Consider the following 20,247-nt stretch of genomic DNA (forward strand, 5'->3'; position numbering starts at 1 on the left):
AGACAGGATGGTATATAGTGAAAGGGGAAGTTGAGATTCCGGGGGGGGGGGGGGGCATTTGCCTGTGGACGCCCATGCCTCCACCTTCACCAAGTGTTTTCTCTCCCATTCAAAACCCCATGCATGCACTCCCTCTCATTTGCTGCAGTAGCTCTGAGCTCAGTGCTGCAATGAACAGGGTGGATAGCGCACTATACATGCACAGTGATTTAATCCAAGGGAAAATGCACTTTTGCAATGGTGCAGATGAGCATCAATACCTGGAGAATTGGCTGAAGAGTCATAGCAATATCCTAGCAACAGGACAGGATGGGAAAGCCCACTAAAGGAGTTTCTCAGGTAGACTTCTAGAGGGTCAAAATGGCCTAAGGCAATGCTGTACCAAACCCCCCTAAAGTGCTTACTGTGTGATCAGAATCCTAGACATTTAATCTTGTGACAGCCAATATAAACTCTGATCCTACCATTTCCAAAGAGATTATTTGACCAAATTTGACCTTATTGCTGGGAGACTATGACCAGAGCAGTAACATTTTCTCCAGTATAGGTAAGTACTTCAGACCTTCTGTAAATCTTTGCATACAGCTTCTCTGTAAAGCACTGGCTATAATTGGCATAACATTTTTATAGCTCTCTTGGGACTCTTACGTGCAATATGTGTCATTAATCATTCCATAAACGTGGATTCCTTCACATGCATCCATGGCGAGGATCATAGTGAACCAACCAGTACTGAGGTACGATCCAGACTGAACCCTAGAAGGCAAAGAAAGTGCGTTAGAAGCAGGATATGTGCATTGTATTTATTAAATTAGAAAATATCCATCAAGAGGCCATTCAATTTCTCAGGTTGTCACAATGCAAAATGTCAAAGAGAGAATAAAAAAAAAGAAGATAATTAGACAAGTGTGCTTATCATACACCTAGCCACGTCTATTATTTATTTATTATGTATTATAGGCATTTATATAGCATTGATAATGTGCAGAGAGCTATACATTTCTATTCAGAAAGGTATACATTTATAGTTCATGCAATAAAGAGTGATTATATGGTTAACGTTATTTATTATGTATTATAATAATATATATAGCATTGACAATGTGCACAGTGCTTTACATTTTTATTCAGGTATTCATACATTTAGTGCCGGTTCACACTACTGCGGCACGACTTCGGGGGCGACCTGTGAAGTCGCGTGCACCCCGACTTCGGCGCGACTTGCACGGACTTCATATAATGAATGTCAATGCAAGTCACTCCGATGTCGCTCCAAAGTAGTACAGGAGCTATTTTCTAAGTCGGAGCGACTCGAGTCGCTCCTATTAGAATGGTTCCCGTAGCACTGCATGGACCGCGACATGTCAGGCTGACCAAGTCGCGGTAGTGTGAATGGGCACTTATTGTTCAATGTACCAGACACTTTATTAGGTACACCTGTTCAATCACTTGGTAAAACAAATTGCTAATTAGCCAATCACATGGCAGCAACTCAATGCATTTAGGCATCTAGAAGTGGTGAAGACGACATGCTAAAGTTCAAACCGAGCATCAGAATAGGGAAGAAAGGGGATTTAAGTGACTTTGAATGTGGCATGGTTCAGTGGTTCTCAACTCCGGTCCTCAGGGCACATTAACAGGCCAGGTTTGCAAGAAAACTGAAATACATCCCAGGTGACATCATTTGCTGCTCAGTGATTGCAATATTCTAGTCTTCATTTCTCCAAGGTAATACTTAAAATCTAGCCTGTTATGCCTCGTTTCCACTGAGTGGTACGGTACGGTTCGGTTCAGTACGGTACGGTTTGGTACGGTACACATTGCGTTTCCACTGCCAATAGTACCCTTTTCATGATAGGCGTGGTGTAGCTGGTCACAGCAGGAAAGCTGTGATAGACGATTCTCTGTCAACCAATCAAAGTTCTGCAGAGTGTAGCTCCACCCAGTTGGTACGGGTCTAATGTGCTTGGTACCCCAACGAAAGGGTACCAAAAAGTGGTATGATACGGTTCGGAATTAGGGTACTATTCATAATGGAAACGGCATAAATAGCGTACCGTACCGAACCGTACCAGAAAGCTCAGTGGAAACACGCCATTAGTGTGCCCTGAGGACCGAAGTTGAGAAACACTGGCATGGTTGGTGTCAGACCGACGGGTCTGAGTACCGTATTTATCGGCGTATAACACGCACCGGCGTATAACACACACCTTCATTTTAGGAAGGTAGTTTCAGGAAAGAAAGATTTTAAACAATTAAAAATAACAGTACATAGCCCCTTTCATTATATAGCCCCCCTTTACATTACACAGGTTCCCTCCATGCAAAGTACATACCCCCTTTTATTATAACTCCCCTTTATACTGCACAGCCCCCCAGCACTGCCAGCCCCTTTTCATAGATGCTTCCTACATTCATTATCAGTGTCATTGTAAATCTATGCCCCTAAATACCTTGTTAGCGCCATTCTTTCACATCTGATCATGTGACCGCTCTCCTGTGGCGTTTAATGGCTGGTCATATGATCGCTCTCCTCCACAAATCTGAAGCTACACTCAGAGGAGGAGAGCAGACAAAGAGAAGGAAGCTAACAAGGTATTTAGAGGCACCGCTTTTAAGTGATATAATGTGCTGTGATGTGATATAATGTAGGAAGGATTTATAAAAAGGGGCTGGCGGTGGATTTTTCTTAACTGCAGAGTACGCTGGCAGGGCTGTTCCAGGGCTAGGAGAGGCAGGGCGGCCTGCCTGACACCACTCCTCCGGACTGCCGATCCCTGCCCCCCCCCCACGTTGGTAAAAAAAAAAAAATATTGGCGTTTGCACTATATTTTCAGGGGGAAAAAGTGTGTGATAAATACAGTATTTCAAAATCTATTGATCTACTGGGATTTTCACACACAACCATCTCTAGGGTTGATGTCAGAGGTCAGAGGAGAATGGGCAGATGATAGAAAGGCAACAGTAACTCAAATATCCACTCGTTACAACCAAGGTATGCAGAATACCATCTCTGAACGAACAACACATCGAACCTTGAGGCAGATGGGCTACAGCCACAGAAAACCACACCGAGTGCCAATCCTGTCAGCTAAGAACATGAAACTTGGCCTACAATTCGCACAGGCTCCCCAAAATTGGACCATAGAAGATTGGAAAAACATTGCCTGGTCTCGATTTTAGCTGCGACATTCAGATGGTATGGTCAGAATTTGGCATAAACAACATAAAAGCATGAATCCATCCTGCCTTGTATCAATGGTTCAGGCTGGTGGTGTAATGGTGTGGGGGATATTTTCTTTGCACACTTTGGACCCCTTAGTACCAGTTGAGAATTGTTTAAACACCACGTCCAAACTGAGTAGTGTTGCTGACCATGTCCATCCCTTTATGACTACAGTGTCCCCATCTTCTGATGGCTCCTTCCAGCAGGATAATGCGCCATGTCACAAAGATCAAATCATCTCACCACTGGTTTCTTCAACATGACAATGATGTCACTGTACTCCAATGGCCTCCACACTCACCAGATCTCATCCAATAGAGCACCTTTGGAATGTGGTGGAACGGGAGATTCACATCATGGATGTGCAGTAACTGCGTGATGCTATCATGTCAATATGGAGCAAAATCTCTGAGGAATGTTTCCAACACCTTGTTGAATCTTTGCTATGATGAATTAAGGCAGTACTGAAGGCAGAAGGGGGTCCAATACGGTACTAGCAAGGTGCACCTAATAAAGTGGCCAGTGAGTATAGAGCGATCATATGTCTAATGTGTTTTGTTTTTTTAATGAATGTTAATGAGTTCTTTTTGTTGTTTGGGATAATTGGCTAACAAAGGTTGTCAGGGGCGTAACTACAGGGGTTGCAGGGGTAGCAACTGCAACCGGGCCCCATGCTCCAGGGGGCCTGTGCTGCTCCCCTGTACACCTGGATAGGAGGGGCAGCGGGGGCAGCATTTAGAGAAATCACTGTCCTCCTTTTTTCCTCCTGTAGCTGCAGGAGGAAAATGGAGGAGATTGGTTCCTGTGTTCACTTGTGTTCTGCTGTCTCTGGGCCCCTGTGTGCTCCCCTGGCCCCCCCCCCCCCCACTGTGCTGCCGCCTTCCTCCCTCCCCTCTCCTACCGGCTGCTGCAGGGATGTGTCACAATAGAGAACCAGGAAGGGGTCAGTAAATATGTAATTTACCAGCTCCTTCCTTTTCTGAATGGACAGAGTCATAGTCAGTGACATTGTAAAAAAATAAAATAAAATGATAAAAAATAATACAATTAAAAAGCCAAAAAATAAAAACTACTGACACCAGTGGGTAAACTTCCAGGATCGCAAAGGTCACACTTTCGACTGGGCCCTGGCATTCCACCACCATGGGGAGGCCCCAAGATGGCAGAAAGGGGGCCCACTGTAGAACTTGTGAAAGGATCACCCTTTTGGACCGTAATAAGGGGCCCCGCAATAAGAGTAAAGGGCCCCAGGATCAGTGGGAGGGGCCCCAGGCTTGATTGGAAGGGCCCCGGCCAGGGGTCCGGGGGGCCCTTCATGGTTTCTTGCACCAGGGCCTTGAAGGTACTAGTTACGCCTCTGGGTTGACTTTTTATTTAATTTAAAGTTATTTTGCATATTGTGATATACTTTATTTGGGAGTAGTACTGGAAGCTCTTGTCTTTACTTTCTGTGTTAATTCATTTTTTGAAGACAGGGCTGATATCACTGATATTATTGTCTGCTCCAGATTTTATTCTCCTGAGCTTATCTACAGTATGTGGAGAAAATACAAATACAATTTACATAATTTACTGTGAGTGAGAACACAAGTGGTAATAGCAGGGGTGAGCATGTCCACCTGCACCCCCTGACCTCATGGGCCCGCGGACAAATGTTCCTCTGCCATACTCTGCAGCTCTAAGCTTCAGATAGAAGTTCCATTCTTCCAGGTTCCGAGTTTCTTCAGCAGACACCACAAATACATTTTGTACCTTCCTGTAACTGCAGCGAAGGGATGTTTTTCATTCCGCAGTTTAAAAGTATTGCTTCAATCTCCAAGTTGACTGCCGGCTGACACCCAATCTAGCACCGGAGGCTGCAGATCAGCAGGTAAGTGTAGAAATTCTATTAGTTTGGCGACCCAGGGTTTACAACATTCATTTTAAATGGAATCAAAATCCTACACATGAATAGGTAGGCAGAAAAAATGTCCCCCAAACTGTCCTAGTACCAATTACCGCAACAGTAGAGACAGAAAAAGTTTCTGCAAACTTGGGAGGGGGTTGGCGCCGATGCAGTTACAGATTCAGGCTCTGGAAATTGTCAGCCATAAATTATAACTGGAATATTGGGATCCGTGTCAGTGGAGGAAACATACGGCGCAGGCATCATGAGGGGCGTTCGGCGAAGCAATGTCTCCGAGACTGAACCCACACAGCTAGCAGGGAAATGAGGTTCTGCAAGGTTAATGACTTGTTTTAGAGACAGGATTGCCGAATACAAGAGGAGGGAGATAGCACAGCATAAGCAACGGATGTTTTCACTTGGAAGAACTCAGAGAATGAGATTAGCATAGCGTTAAAAAAAAAAAAAAAAATCCTGCTGTTGGTTTCTTTGGAATTTTTCTTTTTTAATGTGTTTTTAAATTGATGTTAAAGTGGTTGTTTCACAGTCCAAGAAAGTGTAGATGTTTTATATGTAAGCACATACAAAAGTACTATTAATATATACAGTATGCTACGACTTTAAAACAAAATATTTTACTCATTTAATCTTCATCATAAAGTAGGGTGACCAGATGTCCTCTGTTTCCGGGGACAGTCCCCAATTTTAGGAAAGAAAATGTTCCCAATTTCATTCCTGGTTAAAGAATGGGTCCCTGATTTCTTTCCAGCTTTAATAATAATTGTATTGATTATTAATAATAATAATAATAATAATACCCAGCCTGGGCAGCTGCAGGGTAGTCCATCCTAGCAAAATTTCTGTAATTGGCCTTGTGACAGACCACCTGGCACCCAGCCTGGCTGCCCCTGCTAAGATACAGCTTCCTCCACTCTGGAACTAAGAACCAGGTATTATAGCTATATATTGCACACACGAACTAGACACCACTAGCTTAGGTGCAAACTGGAACTCTCTTTATTGTAAACTCACACAGAATATATACCACACAAAATCAGGCCAGAGCTTGATCACATCATCCTCAAAAATACAAACTGTAAGCAGTAATCTAATTAGCATAAACATATAACATCCCACAATAGTTTGGTAATAAGGTGAAGTGGACACAATACCAGCAGACAGACAGAAACAATAGGTGACTCAATTAACAATGGGGATTCACACCTAGGAGGCACACTATGGGGAATTATACAATGAGAGAAAGACACCTTACGAAACAGATTATAGTGGGAGACTCCAGCATTAGGTTGTTCTGAGCTGATTGTATGAACATCTATTCTGAGTCTAAGTCTAAGAGGCGGATTGAACCAATCAATCCTGGTTTGGGCACAGAGGCTCCAAATCTGTATCCAGGTCCTAGGTTCCCAGAGTCTGTGTGTTTTCAGGGGGACATGGACCCGAATCTGAAGCAAAACCACTCCAAAGGTCCCGCAGGCACACCCCTCCCAAAGAATATAGCCCCCTCAAAAGCCAGGGCCTATAGTCAGTAGGCAGGAGGCTACCCTGCTGTCCCCTCCAAAAGCCATGTCCCAGTTGGGTCTGTCACAGGTCTGGAGCAGGAAAAGGGAAGGAAGAGGAGTGTCTGCTCCCAACTGTGTCCAGGGCTATTGATGATGTCACATGCCAATATTACATGATCTTCCTGGTCCCTTTCCTTGTTACAGGAGGTAAGGATATGGAATTTTTTCCTGCCTTGCCCTTGCTTGTGACAGGGACCCACAGTGCCCACCTGGGCCTGCACTCCCATCCCAGAGCAAAGTAGGCTTAGGTGTTATCAAACTATACCTATTTAAGCCCCTTCCATTGTTAGAACAATTCGGCCACACCCAATTGTTGGCGCGGTGCACTTCACATGCTGCTATTACAGATGCCCCTTTGCTGATTTTCAAAAAGTGGTCACCTTCTCATAGCACAGCCTAGAGCATAGCGCCACAACTACACACAGTTGTTTCCAACTTTTTAACAATGGCAAGTAATGGATGTAAAGGCTTCTATGGGTTGGGCTTATGTAACAGGACAGTACAATGCTTTGCACATTTTTTTTCTTTAATATACTGCAGTGCTAGTTCCTCTCCTTGGAACAGCCAAGCTGCAAACAGAGAAATGTTTTTTTATGAAACAAAAAACGCAAAAAAATATATATATATATGTAGCAGGTTCGAAAAGGTAGCAAGATGTGGGGCCAGGGTTGGGATTTTAAGGGTACCGTTATATAACTAATAAGAGAGATGTATCTACAAAAAATATATCTAAAAAGTATATAATTTTATTAATCACATAGAGTGAAAAGGATACAAACACAAATACAAAGACATTACTGTTACAAGATAACATGAAACATCATCATGGTAACAACATAATTGATAAAATATCATCAGAGATAATTTCCTTGAGATTGTGGACAGGACTAGTCAGAGGTCACAGTCAGTCTGGAGGTGCCAGAACTGGTGTGTGTCCCTCTAGTCAGTCTGATTACCACTACCCGACATGTTTCGCGGTAATACCGCTTCTTCAGGGGTACAAGGGATGTAACTTGATAAAAAGCCACTAAAAAATGACAAAAATAGATACATGATTATCATACATATATGAGCGTATATACATATACATGTTCGTTTTTGCTATTTCGAATATTATTCGAAATAGCAAAAACGAACATGTATATGTATAGACGCTCATATATGTATGATAATCATGTATCTATTTTTGTCATTTTTTAGTGGCTTTTTATCAAGTTACATCCCTTGTACCCCTGAAGAAGCGGTATTACCGCGAAACATGTCGGGTAGTGGTAATCAGACTGACTAGAGGGACACACACCAGTTCTGGCACCTCCAGACTGACTGTGACCTCTGACTAGTCCTGTCCACAATCTCAAGGAAATTATCTCTGATGATATTTTATCAATTATGTTGTTACCATGATGATGTTTCATGTTATCTTGTAACAGTAATGTCTTTGTATTTGTGTTTGTATCCTTTTCACTCTATGTGATTAATAAAATTATATACTTTTTAGATATATTTTTTGTAGATACATTTCTCTTATTAGTTATATAACGGTACCCTTAAAATCCCAACCCTGGCCCCACATCTTGCTACCTTTTCGAATTCGATTAGGGATGAGGTACCTCAATACCTAATACTAAATCTAATGGGCTAATTTCTGCTATATGTAGCAGGTTCTCCATGCATTGGGCCTGATGTGGGTCTGCCATGGTTACCGGTGACACCTTCAGCCCATTTAACCACTTGCCGTCTGCTCACGTTGAGCCTACTGCGGCAAAGTGGTTCGTTATCGTCTGACGACGTAGACCTACGTCGTCAGACACTCCCCTTTCTCTGCGGCGCGCGCCGCCGGAGGCTCGCTCCCGCTGCTCTTCCCCGATCGTCGGGGAATCAAGTGTGGAGATCCGCCCGCCTGTGTAAACACAAGCGGGCGGATCTTTGAAGCGACAGGCAGGGTCAGATTGCAGGGTTCAGCATAGCTGAACCCTCGATCTGTCCTTGTGTCACTCTGTCACCTCCCCACACGTTAGTAAGCACCAGGCATACATTAACCCCTCCCTCTCCAATAAAATTAACCCCTTCCCTGCCAGTGTCATTTTTACAGTAACAGTACATATATATAACACTGATTACTGCAGTAATGTCACTGGTACCCCCAAAAGTGTCAAAAATGTCAGTCAAGGGTCCGATCTGTCCGCCGCAATGTCGCAGTCCCGCAAAAAAAATCGCAGATCGCCGCCATTACGCGTTTAAAAAAAACACCAAAAATTACAGAAATCTTTCCCTTTGTTAGTAAACGCAATAACTTTTGCGCAAACCAATGAAAATACGCTTACTGTGATTTTATTTACCAAACATAGGTAGCATAAAACAAATTGGCCAAAAATTTAAAAAAAATTTGATTTTTACATTTTTTTGGGGGGGAATTTCATATAAAAAAAGTGAAAAATATTGTTATTTTTTCAAAATAAACTCTCTTTTTTTGTTTATAGCGCAAAAAGTAAAAAGAAAGCTCTATTTGTGGGAAAAAAGGACGTAAATTTAGTTTGGGTACAGCGTCGCACGACCGCGCAATTGTCCGTTAAAGTCGCACAGTGCCGAATCGCAAAAAGTGGCCCAGACGTAAGACAGCAAAATCCTCTAGTGGTAAAGTGGTTAAGCTAAATACCCAAGTGTGAGATTGGAGACAGTGACCATTCCGGCATCTTTGGTTTGTTTTGTTTATTTTATAATGGGGATGGGAGAGGGGAATGAGTGGGATACTCCTCTGGCTCAACTAAGTACAACTGGGACACTTTGCAGAAAAATACCTGTTAGCGCTGTCTTGACGCCAGCTGAATGCTGACCAACGCTTCCTGGTGCTTGAAAAATACTGACTTGCTGAACTTGTGCTTGAACTTGACCTTTAACATTCTGGTTAGCTCAAAAGTCCTGGACTAGACTGAGACGTGACTCTTGACACTCTGGTTAGCTCAAAAGTCCTGTAAATAGCTCACTCCAGCCCTTCACTGACTGAGGTAGCTCTTTGTAAATGCTTGTGCTGCTGCAACTCTCAACACTGTACACTTTAACTCTTCAGGGCCCAACTGCTGGCGCCCCCTTTATACTTTAGGGTCCTCTCACTAGGAACCCCCTCTACACTTCAGGGTCCTCTCCCTAGCCACCCCCTCTGAACTTGAGGGTCCTCTCACTGGGCACCCCCTCTGCACTTCAGGGTCAACACTGCACCCCCTTTACCACTAGCTGGCTTCTGGTTCCCTTAGACCTTCACCGGAGTGGTCCCCTCTGCTAGGCAGACCCCCAGGGCAGTTTACATTACTCACGAACTGGGAGTGCTTTTTCTGAAACTGGACACCCCTCTACTCCGCTGTTCCTCGGCACACTGAATCCTCTCTGCAGCTCAGCTCACTCCGTCCCCTCAGGCAAGCCGCCCGGGACACCCGATCCTGCTAACAGGAGGAGAGACAGCCGTACTCTCCCTCCTAGGACTCTGCTTCCCGCCAAAGACGCTCTCTTTGATCTACAGTACTGTAAGTGTTTTTTTAAAGTGCGTGACCAATAAATTGTTTTATACTACACTATGAGAGGCATTCTGTCTTCTTTCTGATTGTATGTGGCATACACACTTGGAGATACCTCCTGGCTGGATTGGTGTGCTATTGTGGGACGGTTTCCATATGAGAGGATCTATTCCCAGATATTACTATGCATTTTATATACCTATGTCTGGTGAGTAGGGAGTGTATCTGAAGGTGGTGGAAGAAAGCACAGCTCACCCTTATGTGTGGAACCACTTGAGAAAATGTATTACATCACCATTTTTCACTGTTTGAAGCACATGGTGGTTGCGTATGGACACTTTTATAGGCTTGCACAAGTTGTCACATATATACTGTAATTTTTAATGTGTAATTTATGTAAGAGGGAGCGTGGTTTTTCACAAATAGAGAACTGTGCGCTAAGCTTGGTCCTTGCATCCTGGCTGGTCTTTGTTTTCTATTACCAGGGTCAAAGACTCCAACCTGGCTGGAATACAAGCTGAAAAGAACTGTGTGCCCCAAGATAGAAGAGTCTACCCTTAGAAAGCATTGTCTGAGAACTGGTATGTAGTATACGGTTTTCCTCAGAAGGGCATGGACTAGGCAGGGGCTTAACAATAGATAATGGGGCCCCATGGCCAAATTTTGATACTGACCCCCTGCAACCTCTCTACTGTTATTAACCCTACCAAAAAGTACCTTATTTCTAAATCAAGGACAGGTAGCAGGAGAGCGGTCAGCAGGCCAACAGAGTCAGACCTTTTCTTGGGAGCATGAATATAGCAGATAACACCTGTAGTAATTCCCTGGGGTGGTGAGCAGTTTACTGGCTTGTAGTGTCCTCCTAGCACTCAAGCAAACATGTAAATAAAGGAAAGCTGGCAGCTCAATCTTCTGCAATGAATAAATGTATTAATCCAGGTGTGGTACAAAATAATACAGGGCTTACGCATTTCGGCATGTAGTCATGACCGTGGCTATGATTAAGGCTACATGCCAAAACGCGTAAGCCCTGTATTATTCTGTTCCACACCTGGATTAAAAAAGGTATTCATTGCCAAATTTCCTTTATATACATTATTTGGGAGCAGTAGCGTGGATAGAAGCTGTGAGGGAAGGGAGGGGGCAAAAACGCAAGGAATTAACTTTAAATTTTCAGCAAACCACTCTGTCCTCAGTAGTTCACTATTATTTTACCCCTCTCAGACCTCGGAGATTTAGCATAAGTTCCAAACCCTCCAACCCTTTCCACCACCATAGCAAACAAGTGCTCACAGAGATGGTATGATAGTCAGTAAAAAGAAAAAAAAAAAGATTTGTAGCACCAATAAAACCAAAAAGGTCATCACAATATTTTATATTATGACAAAATTGTTAGTACTCCTGCACACCTTTACTATATAATTTTAATACAGACTTTTTTTTTTTTTTGCAGAACTTTACATAGCTCTCAATTTAAATAAATATAATTGCAATTAACTTTTTAAAGCCTGTATGAGATTTTAGCAGCTGGGTTTAGATAAACACGATAAAAGTGTTTTAGAAAAGCCTGTTAGCGTAAGCTCTGTTCTGAGACCACTTGTCCTAATCTGACCCTGATTACTGGAGTTTTCATAGTTGACAGTATCAAAAACAGAATAAAAAAAAAAAATTAAAATCGCTGAGACAAGTGTGCAAAAAGCAGTAATTTTGGGGATGCCTTGACAGTGGGCTGATACCATTTTTTTTGTATGGACATTTTTTCAGTATTTGTGCTACGAAATTAAAGTGGTTGTAAAGGCTGAAGGTTTTTTACTTTCATGCATTTTATGCATGAAGATAAAGAACTTTTAGTATGCAGCTCCACCAATACTTGCCTGAGCCCAATCTCGATTCAGCGATGTTCCTGAGAGCAGCTGCCTCCTTACTGGCCCAGAAACAGTAGTGGGAGTCAATTGCTCCCACTAATGTCAATCATAGCCAGTGAGGAAAAATCAGGGCCAGGGCTGAGCCCTCCTCTGTGTGTCCAGCAAGTGGCTTGCTATGGGGGCACTCGGCAAAGGGGCTGCTCTGAGCTAAACCATTACACAGAACAGATACGTATAACATGTTTATTATTAAAAAAAAAAAAGAGCCTTTAGTACCACATTAAGATATTATACTTCTACAATATTCTAGAACTTTTACCCATTTTCCGAGCGTGTCATCAGCAGTAACTTCTCTATTTTGAGCCCTGATGCAATGTGTTACCCATAGACCATTAACATCTACGAAAAGCACACTCTGGTCAAGTGTGAAAATTCAGAATTAGCTCTGACGCAGGGGACATTGTCTAACAGTTACATGTTTCTTGGCATCCCCAAGCTCTTGCTCTCACGCTACCAAATTCAGCATTGTTGCCTTAAAGCAGGCATGTCAAACTGTTGTTTTTTTGGGCCGCCTGTGGCCCCTTTTTTGGAACCTTTGTCCATTTTAACATTTTAGTGATGACCCAGACTATTCTATAGTACTTAACCTGTTTACGACCGCCCGTCGCAGATGTACTGTGGCAGGCAGCCGCTCCCAAGCGAATTGCTGCTCTCGGGAGGCTAGGGGGCGAGCGTGCGCTGCTGGTGGCGTGCTCCTGCCCCCGCACATCAGTGGGGAAGCCGATGTAGCGGGCAGGTGGCTCTGATTGCCGCCTGACACCCGCGATCATTCCCCGCTGAGAGAGAAGAAAGGTCAGCTGTTGTAAACACAGCTGACCGTTCTTCTCCTTGAAATGATCACAGAGCGCCTGTGATCCTTCTATATAGGATCACATGTCTCTATGGTCATTTGAGAAGCCACGCCCCCCACAGTTAAATCACTCACCTAGGCTACACATTTAACCCCTTGATCCCCCATAATGTTAACCTCTTCCCTGCCAATGGCATTATTACAGTAACAGTGCATATGTTTAGCACTGATTACTATAGTAATGTCACTGGTACCCCCAAAAGTATTAAAAATGTCAGTCAGGGGTCCGATCTGTCCGTCGCACTCCCACAAAAAATCGCAGATTGCCGCCATTACTAGTATTAAAAAAAAAAAAACAATAATGACATAAATCTTTCCCGTAGTTAGTAGACGCAATTACTTTTGCGCAAACCAATCAAATTACGCTTATTGTGATTTTTTTTAACAAAAATATGTAGCAGAAAACAAATTGGTCTAACATGTAAAAAAATTAGATTTTTAAATTTTTTTAGAGAATGTCATATCACAGAATGTGAAAAATATTGTTTTTTGTTTTCAAAATTGTCGCTCTTTTTCTGTTTATAGTGCAAAAAATAAAAATCACACAGGTGATCAAATATCACCAAATGAAAGCTCTATTTGTGGGAAAAAAAGGACATCAATTTTATTTGGGTACAGTGTCGCATGACTGCGCAATTGTCCGTTAAAGTAATGCAGTGCCGAATTGCAAAATAGGGCCTGGTCAGCAAGGGGGGCAAATCCTTCCGGTTTTAAAGTGGTTAAAGAAGAACTGGAGTCTGCACACATAATTTGTAATAAAACACACTTTTGCCATTCTGAAGCTTCCCTCCAACCACTTTGCATATTATTTTATACATACTGTGATTCTGTACTTGCCAAATATATTGTAGAAGTCTCCCTCCACTAAGTCTAGCCGCAGCCATTTTAACTGTGGGCAGCTGAAGCTGCTGCCTGTTCGCTTCCTGGATTTACACAGGCACACACACATATATACAGACAGATAGGCACACTCGGTTAGGCACCACTGCTTGTCTGCACATTTCTCCTCTCTTAATGAATACTCATGGATCTCCGAAGTCTCCTGTTATCTCAGCCCTCATTCAGCCCCCTCCAGCTCTGCAGCTCTCCTTGACTTTCCTATGACTCATCCCTGCCTCCTTTGCTGGCAAACTCTCAAAAGAGTGAGAGAGATAGAGAGCTGTGCATGATGTCATTAGCCTAGGCTAATTACCAGACAAGAAAGAGAAAGGTATTTACTGGCAGAAAAAAAATGGTTTTACTATCCAAAGTAAAACAACAAGGGCAGAGGATTAAATAGATATAAAGATGAAAAAAATACTGAAGAGCCGCTTTAGAGTGTATGTATAGCAATAGCCAAAACATTTTTTTTGTTTTGAATTGAGTAGCAAAAGTATTTTTTTTTTTTACCTGTTTGTGTCTTATTGGGGAGATTTACATTCACATTCTTTCCTGGAGATACAACAGGAAGGTAAAGGAAATCTATCCAAAGTATAGGGAACTCCTTCATTAGATAGTTGTCACCAGAACAAGTGCCTCCATTGGAAGATTTCTCCTAACTTTTTAGGCTCTGTTCACACCTCTGCAGTTGTGACATTGTGCACCTGTCTTTTGAGCGATTTTGCATGCAGTGTTTAGGGCAGCCCATTCATGCCAATAGGCTGCCCTATGCACGAAAGATTTCATAAAAGTAGTGCATGACTCTTTTTTTTTTTTTTTATTGAAATTGTGTTGTGACAAAATGTATAGTGCTTTGTTACCATGTGTTTTGGTGCCCACATCATAAAAACTATCACTCACTCAGTCACTATGAGATTTGTTTTCAGTATTCTGCAAAAAATCTGGTTGATTCTGCTGCTCTCTGTCTCCTCCTTCTATCCATGTCCCCAATCCAGCTAGGGATTTTGCAGCTGTGGTGGCAACTCTGCACATGCTCAGTTACACATGTGGGCGAATACACAGTGGTAAATGACAGCCCACTCCCTCCCTCCTCCATGCCCACTAACCAGCTAAACACAATGGCGGGGGGGGATATTACATGTAGATTAATGGAGGCTTCATCTCCCTCGTATTCTAAGACACAGGCTGGAGGGGCGTGACACAGCCTGTGACTGGCAAAAATCTACCCACAGCATGTTATTTCCATAAAATAATAATGATTTAATTCCAAATATACATTTGTATGATCATTTAAAACAGTTTGTTGATATTATTTATTTATTTTTGTATTTCAAAGGCTATTTTTTTTTTCTATTTTGAACATTTGACCAGCAGCAGAGGACTAGAAGCTCCTCCTGATTAGGTTTCCCTGCAAACAGGCCTGGAAAGATCTGGGTCATGTGACAGCTGTATATCGATTAGGGAAAATTATTAGAGTAACTACAGTGCCATCAACCATATACAGAAAGAGATGGGACAATGTGTGTGTTTAGTATCACTTAAAGAATTAATTGCACTGCCAAGCACCTGCAAAAAATGTGCAGTAAGACCAACAGAATTAATTCCTATCCAGGTTCACCATTTGTATATATATATATATATATATATATATATATATATATATATATATATATATTTCCTGGGGCTAATCATGTCAGCCTACAAACCCTAGGCTGAGGCTGGCATGATGAGCTCCCAGGAAAGTAAAACTTACAGTAAGTGTAACAATTTTCCGTAATATACTGTGTATACATATATATATATATATATATATATATATATATATATATATATATATATATATATATACATACATACAGTACCTCACAAAAGTGAGTACACGCCTCGTATTTTTGTAAATATTTTATTATATCTTTTCATGTGACAACACTGAAGAAATGACACTTTACTACAATGTAAAGTAGTGAGTGTACAGCTTGTATAACAGTGTAAATTTTCTGTCCTCGCAAAATAACTCAACACACAGCCATTAATGTCTAAACCGCTGGCAACAAAAGTGAGTACACCCCTAAGTTTAAATGTCCAAATTGAGCCCAATTAGCCATTTTCCCTTCCTGGTGCCATGTGATTCATTAGTGTTACAAGGTCTCAGGTGTGAATGGGGAGCAGGTGTGTTAAATTTGGTGTTATCGCTCTCACTCTCTCATACTGGTCACTGGAAGTTCAACATGGCACCTCATGGCAAAGAACTCTCTGAGGATCTGAAAAAAAGAATTGTTGCTCTATATAAAGATGGCCTAGGCTATGAGAAGATTGCCAAGACCCTAAAACTTAGCTGCAGCATGGTGGCCAAGACCATACAGCAGTTTTTACAGGACAGGTTCCACTCAGAACAGGCCTCGCCATGGTTGACCAAAGGAGTTGAATGCACATGCTCAGCGTCATATACAGATATCCAGAGGTTGTCTTTGGGAAATAGATGTGTGAGTGCTGCCAGCATTGCTGCGGAGGTTGAAGGAAAGGGGTGGGGGTCAGCCTGTCAGTGCTCAGAACATACGCTGAACACTGCATCAAATTGGTCTGCATGGCTGTTGAGAAGCCTCTTCTAAAGATGATGCACAAGAAAGCCCCTAAACCACTGGAACCATGTCCTGTGGTCTGATGAGACCAAGATAAACTTATTTGGTTCAAATGGTGTCAAGCATGTGTGGTGGCAACCAGGTGAGGAGTACAAAGACAAGTGTGTCTCGCCTACAGTCAGACTTGTATAAAGTACTCAAAATTTCTACTTGAGTAAAAGTACAAGTGCTCAATCAAAAAATTACTTGAGTAGAAGTGGAAGTGCTCGCAGAAAAAGTTACTTAAGTAGAAGTACTAAAGTATTCAACATTTTTTTTACTTAAGTATTGCAAGTAGTTTTTTCAAAAAATTTGCTACTTAAGTACTAAAAGTAAAAAGTACCAGTAGTTTTGAAAAAAAAATTCTACTCAAGTACTGAAAGTAGAAGTACAAGTACTGTGTTATGTAGTTATTAAAGAAAGAAGTCAAAAGTATGAACATCATATTGTTTTTATTATTTCAAATGATTTATTCAAATGATTAACCTGTGTTTGTTAGTAGTTTCTTGATGCACTTTAAGCGCTGTAGCACCATTTATTTGTTTGTTTCATATTTTCTTTTTATTGGAAAGATTTGGTATAGCAGCTTTTATTATACACAGCCTTTATTTTCTTATGCGCTGATTTACAAATTACATTATACACATTTTTTTGAGCTTTATGCAACCTGGCATCTACTGTTCTGGCAGTGGTAATTTTTTTAAAAGTAACGAGTAACTATGCAGCACAAAAAAAAAATACTTGAGTAGAAGTATCGAAATCATCGAAAAAATGTAGTGAAGTAAAAGTAGAAGTAGGAGAAAAAAATTCTACTCTAGGAAAGTACAGATACCGCATTTCGGTACTTAAGTACAGTACTTAAGTAGTTCTACTTCGTTACTATACATCTCTGCCTACAGTCAAGCATGGTGGTGGAAGTGTCTTAGTCTGGGGCTGCATGAGTGCTGCCGGCACTGGGGAGCTACAGGTCATTGAGGGAACCATGAATGCCAACATGTACTGTGACATACTGAAGCAGAGCATGATCCTCTCCCTTGGAAGACTGGGCCGCAGGGCAGTATTCCAACATGATAATGACCCCAAACACACCTCCAAGACAACCACTGCCTTGCTAAAGAAGCTGAGGGTAAAGGTGATGGACTGGCCAAGCATGTCTCCAGACCTAAAACTCAATAGAGCATCTGTGGGGCATCCTCAAAGGGAAGGTGGAGGAGAGCAAGGTCTCTAACATCCACTAACCCCGGGAGGAGTGGAAGAGGACTCCAGTGGCAACCTGTGAAGCTCTGGTAAACTCCGTGCCCAAGAGGGTTAAGGCAGTGCTGTAAAATAATGGTGGCCACACAAAATATTAACACTTTAGGCCCAATTTGGACATTTTGACTTAGGGGTGTACTCACTTTTGTTGCCAGCGGTTTAGACATTATTGGCTGTGTGTTGAGTTATTTTGAGGGGACAGCAAATTTACACTGTTATACAAGCTGTACACTCACTACTTTACATTGTAGCAAAGTGTAATTTCTTCAGTGTTGTCACATGAAAAGATATAATAAAATATTTACAAAAATGTGAGTGGTGTACTCACTTTTGTGAGATACTGTGTATATATATATATATATATTTTTTTTTTTCTTGCTTCTTTTTTTCCCCCTGGGATTTGCAGTTCCTGGCCTCTGAGTAACGGCTTTCCTCTGCTGACCTGCAGGATTGCCACAATCCACACTGAGCTGTGCCATTTGTATGTAGGCAGCGTCTGTAAACTGAACTGTATCGAAGACATTCCACATTTTTCATCTGAGTCAGCGGGGTGTTTCAGACAATCAGATGAAATATGTATGGAGAGGAATATGTGCGCATCGAGTTTACACAATGTAAGTGAGGAGAGTTGTATCAGCGGGATGGCCTCATCTCTGTGTACAATAAGAGAAGCACATTATTACAGAAGAAGATGGCTTATCACACTTATGCCATTCTTTATTGACTGAATTTTGACAAAATGACAGTGAGGACACAACAGGCTCTGCGATCCTGTCCCTCTGTGTCTTTAAAACAAGCTTGTCACCCAATGGAGAGTTTAATACAGGGGCTGACTGGCAACTTTCGGCCCAGGGGACAAGTACAAGCCAGAGGCCCATTGTGCAGCGACTCGGCCCCCCTCCCACTCTCCCTCTTCCCAGCCTCCTCCTGACCCCCATTCCAGGTCGAAGCTCCGCTCCAGGTACTCTCTACTCACTGGCCAAATCCGAGTTTCCAACTTAGCCAGCAGGGGGCAGTAGGGGGGAGCCCAGGACAGCTCGTCCAAGGCTGCCTGGGGGAGGAGAGTCTCCCGTGGGGCATGGAACAGGCTTCTGCTCAGACACAGTTTACACCATCCATGCGGGGGGGGGGGGACTATGCTCTGTCCTTGTCTTCATCCCGCACTCGGTAAGTCAGCAGTGGGGACTTTTTACTTCTCTTAACCAAGAATACTTTAGGCATGTCTGTGGCAGAAGCGGTGCAGATTTTTATGCGACATCAGAGCGGCCCAGGGGGCAATTTCCCCCCTGCCCCCTGGCCCAGTCCTCCCCTGGTTTAATACAAGCCCAATGGTGTAGACTCTATGGGGTGCCTTTATATTCCTAGGAAGAGGTTCTGTGATGATTTGCAAGTCCCAACATGCGTTGTGGGATGTGGTGGATTAACAAAGTTCCTCATGACTGGGTTTCAGGGACTTCTCAGCAGTGCTGCCAACCTACCAGATTTTAATTTACTTACACGACACCCAGAATTTACTGGCACAGCCAAGTTTTTACTGGCATTTCCTACAAAAATGACAGTAAAATGTGCATATGCATATCTACCGTGAAATTGTAAACTTACTTAATTCATTTATAAAAATGCATTTACGTTTAGTGAACACATGCAACCCAAGAAAAAATTGACAGTGTCTCTTTATTGGACTTTTATAAGTTTTATCTTCTCAAAGAAAAATCTCCCACTCTTCACAATCCAATCGTATTCATGTGATCAGTTTTGGGCAGCACCTATATTTGTGAGCAACTATTTTCAAGGATGAAGCACACAAAGGGCAAAATTAGAACCAAGATATCTAATGACCACCTTGGGAAATTCATTGAGAATCGCTACTACAGGGCTCAAAATTTCAAGTCATGAGCTACTAGCCAGGTCTTAAGAGTTACTCGCCATTTGTTGCCCCACCCAAACCCAACCCTGCTCTGCCCCTAAACACGCCCTCGTAAAATATCTCATAAAATTATACTGTTAAATGTTTTATTCAGAATTAAGTTACAAAAAAATATTAACAATAGCAACAACAACTTTAGAGTGACCACAGCGTGCCCCCTTTCAATGCAGAGTGACAACAGCATGCCCCCTTAAATGCAGAGTGACCACAGCGTGCCCCCTTTCAATGCAGAGTGCCCACAGCGTGCCCCCTTAAATGAAGAGTGACCAAAGCGTGCCCCCTTTCAATGCAGAGTGCCCACAGCGTGCCCCCTTCAATGCAGAGTGACCACAGCATGCTCCCTTTCAATGCAGAGTGACCACAGCATGCCCCCTTTCAATGCATAGTGCCCACAGCATGCCTCCCTTAAATGCAGAGTGACCACAGCGTGCCCCCTTCAATGCAGAGTGACCACAGCATGCCCCCTTTCAATGCCGAGTGCCCACAGCGTGCCCCCTTTCAATGCAGAGTGACCACAGCGTGCCCCCTTTCAATGCAGAGTGCCCACAGCGTGCCCCCTTAAATGCAGAGTGACCACAGCATGCCCCCTTTCAA

General features: G+C 42.6%; 1 protein-coding gene across 2 annotated transcripts in view; it reads right to left on the reverse strand.

Annotated features, from left to right (window-relative positions):
• ST6GALNAC3 (ST6 N-acetylgalactosaminide alpha-2,6-sialyltransferase 3) overlaps positions 1-20,247 on the reverse strand; it is a 541,180-nt gene that overhangs the window by 12,435 nt on the left and 508,498 nt on the right. For both annotated transcript variants that reach the window (XM_082266229.1, XM_082266230.1), the window contains exon 4: positions 649-756. In XM_082266229.1, coding sequence (XP_082122355.1) covers positions 649-756 — 108 coding nt within the window. The remainder of the gene's footprint in view (positions 1-648; positions 757-20,247) is intronic.

The sequence above is a fragment of the Pelophylax lessonae genome (assembly GCF_965119305.1).
Source record: "Pelophylax lessonae genome assembly, chromosome: 8".
Classification (NCBI taxonomy): domain Eukaryota; kingdom Metazoa; phylum Chordata; class Amphibia; order Anura; family Ranidae; genus Pelophylax; species Pelophylax lessonae.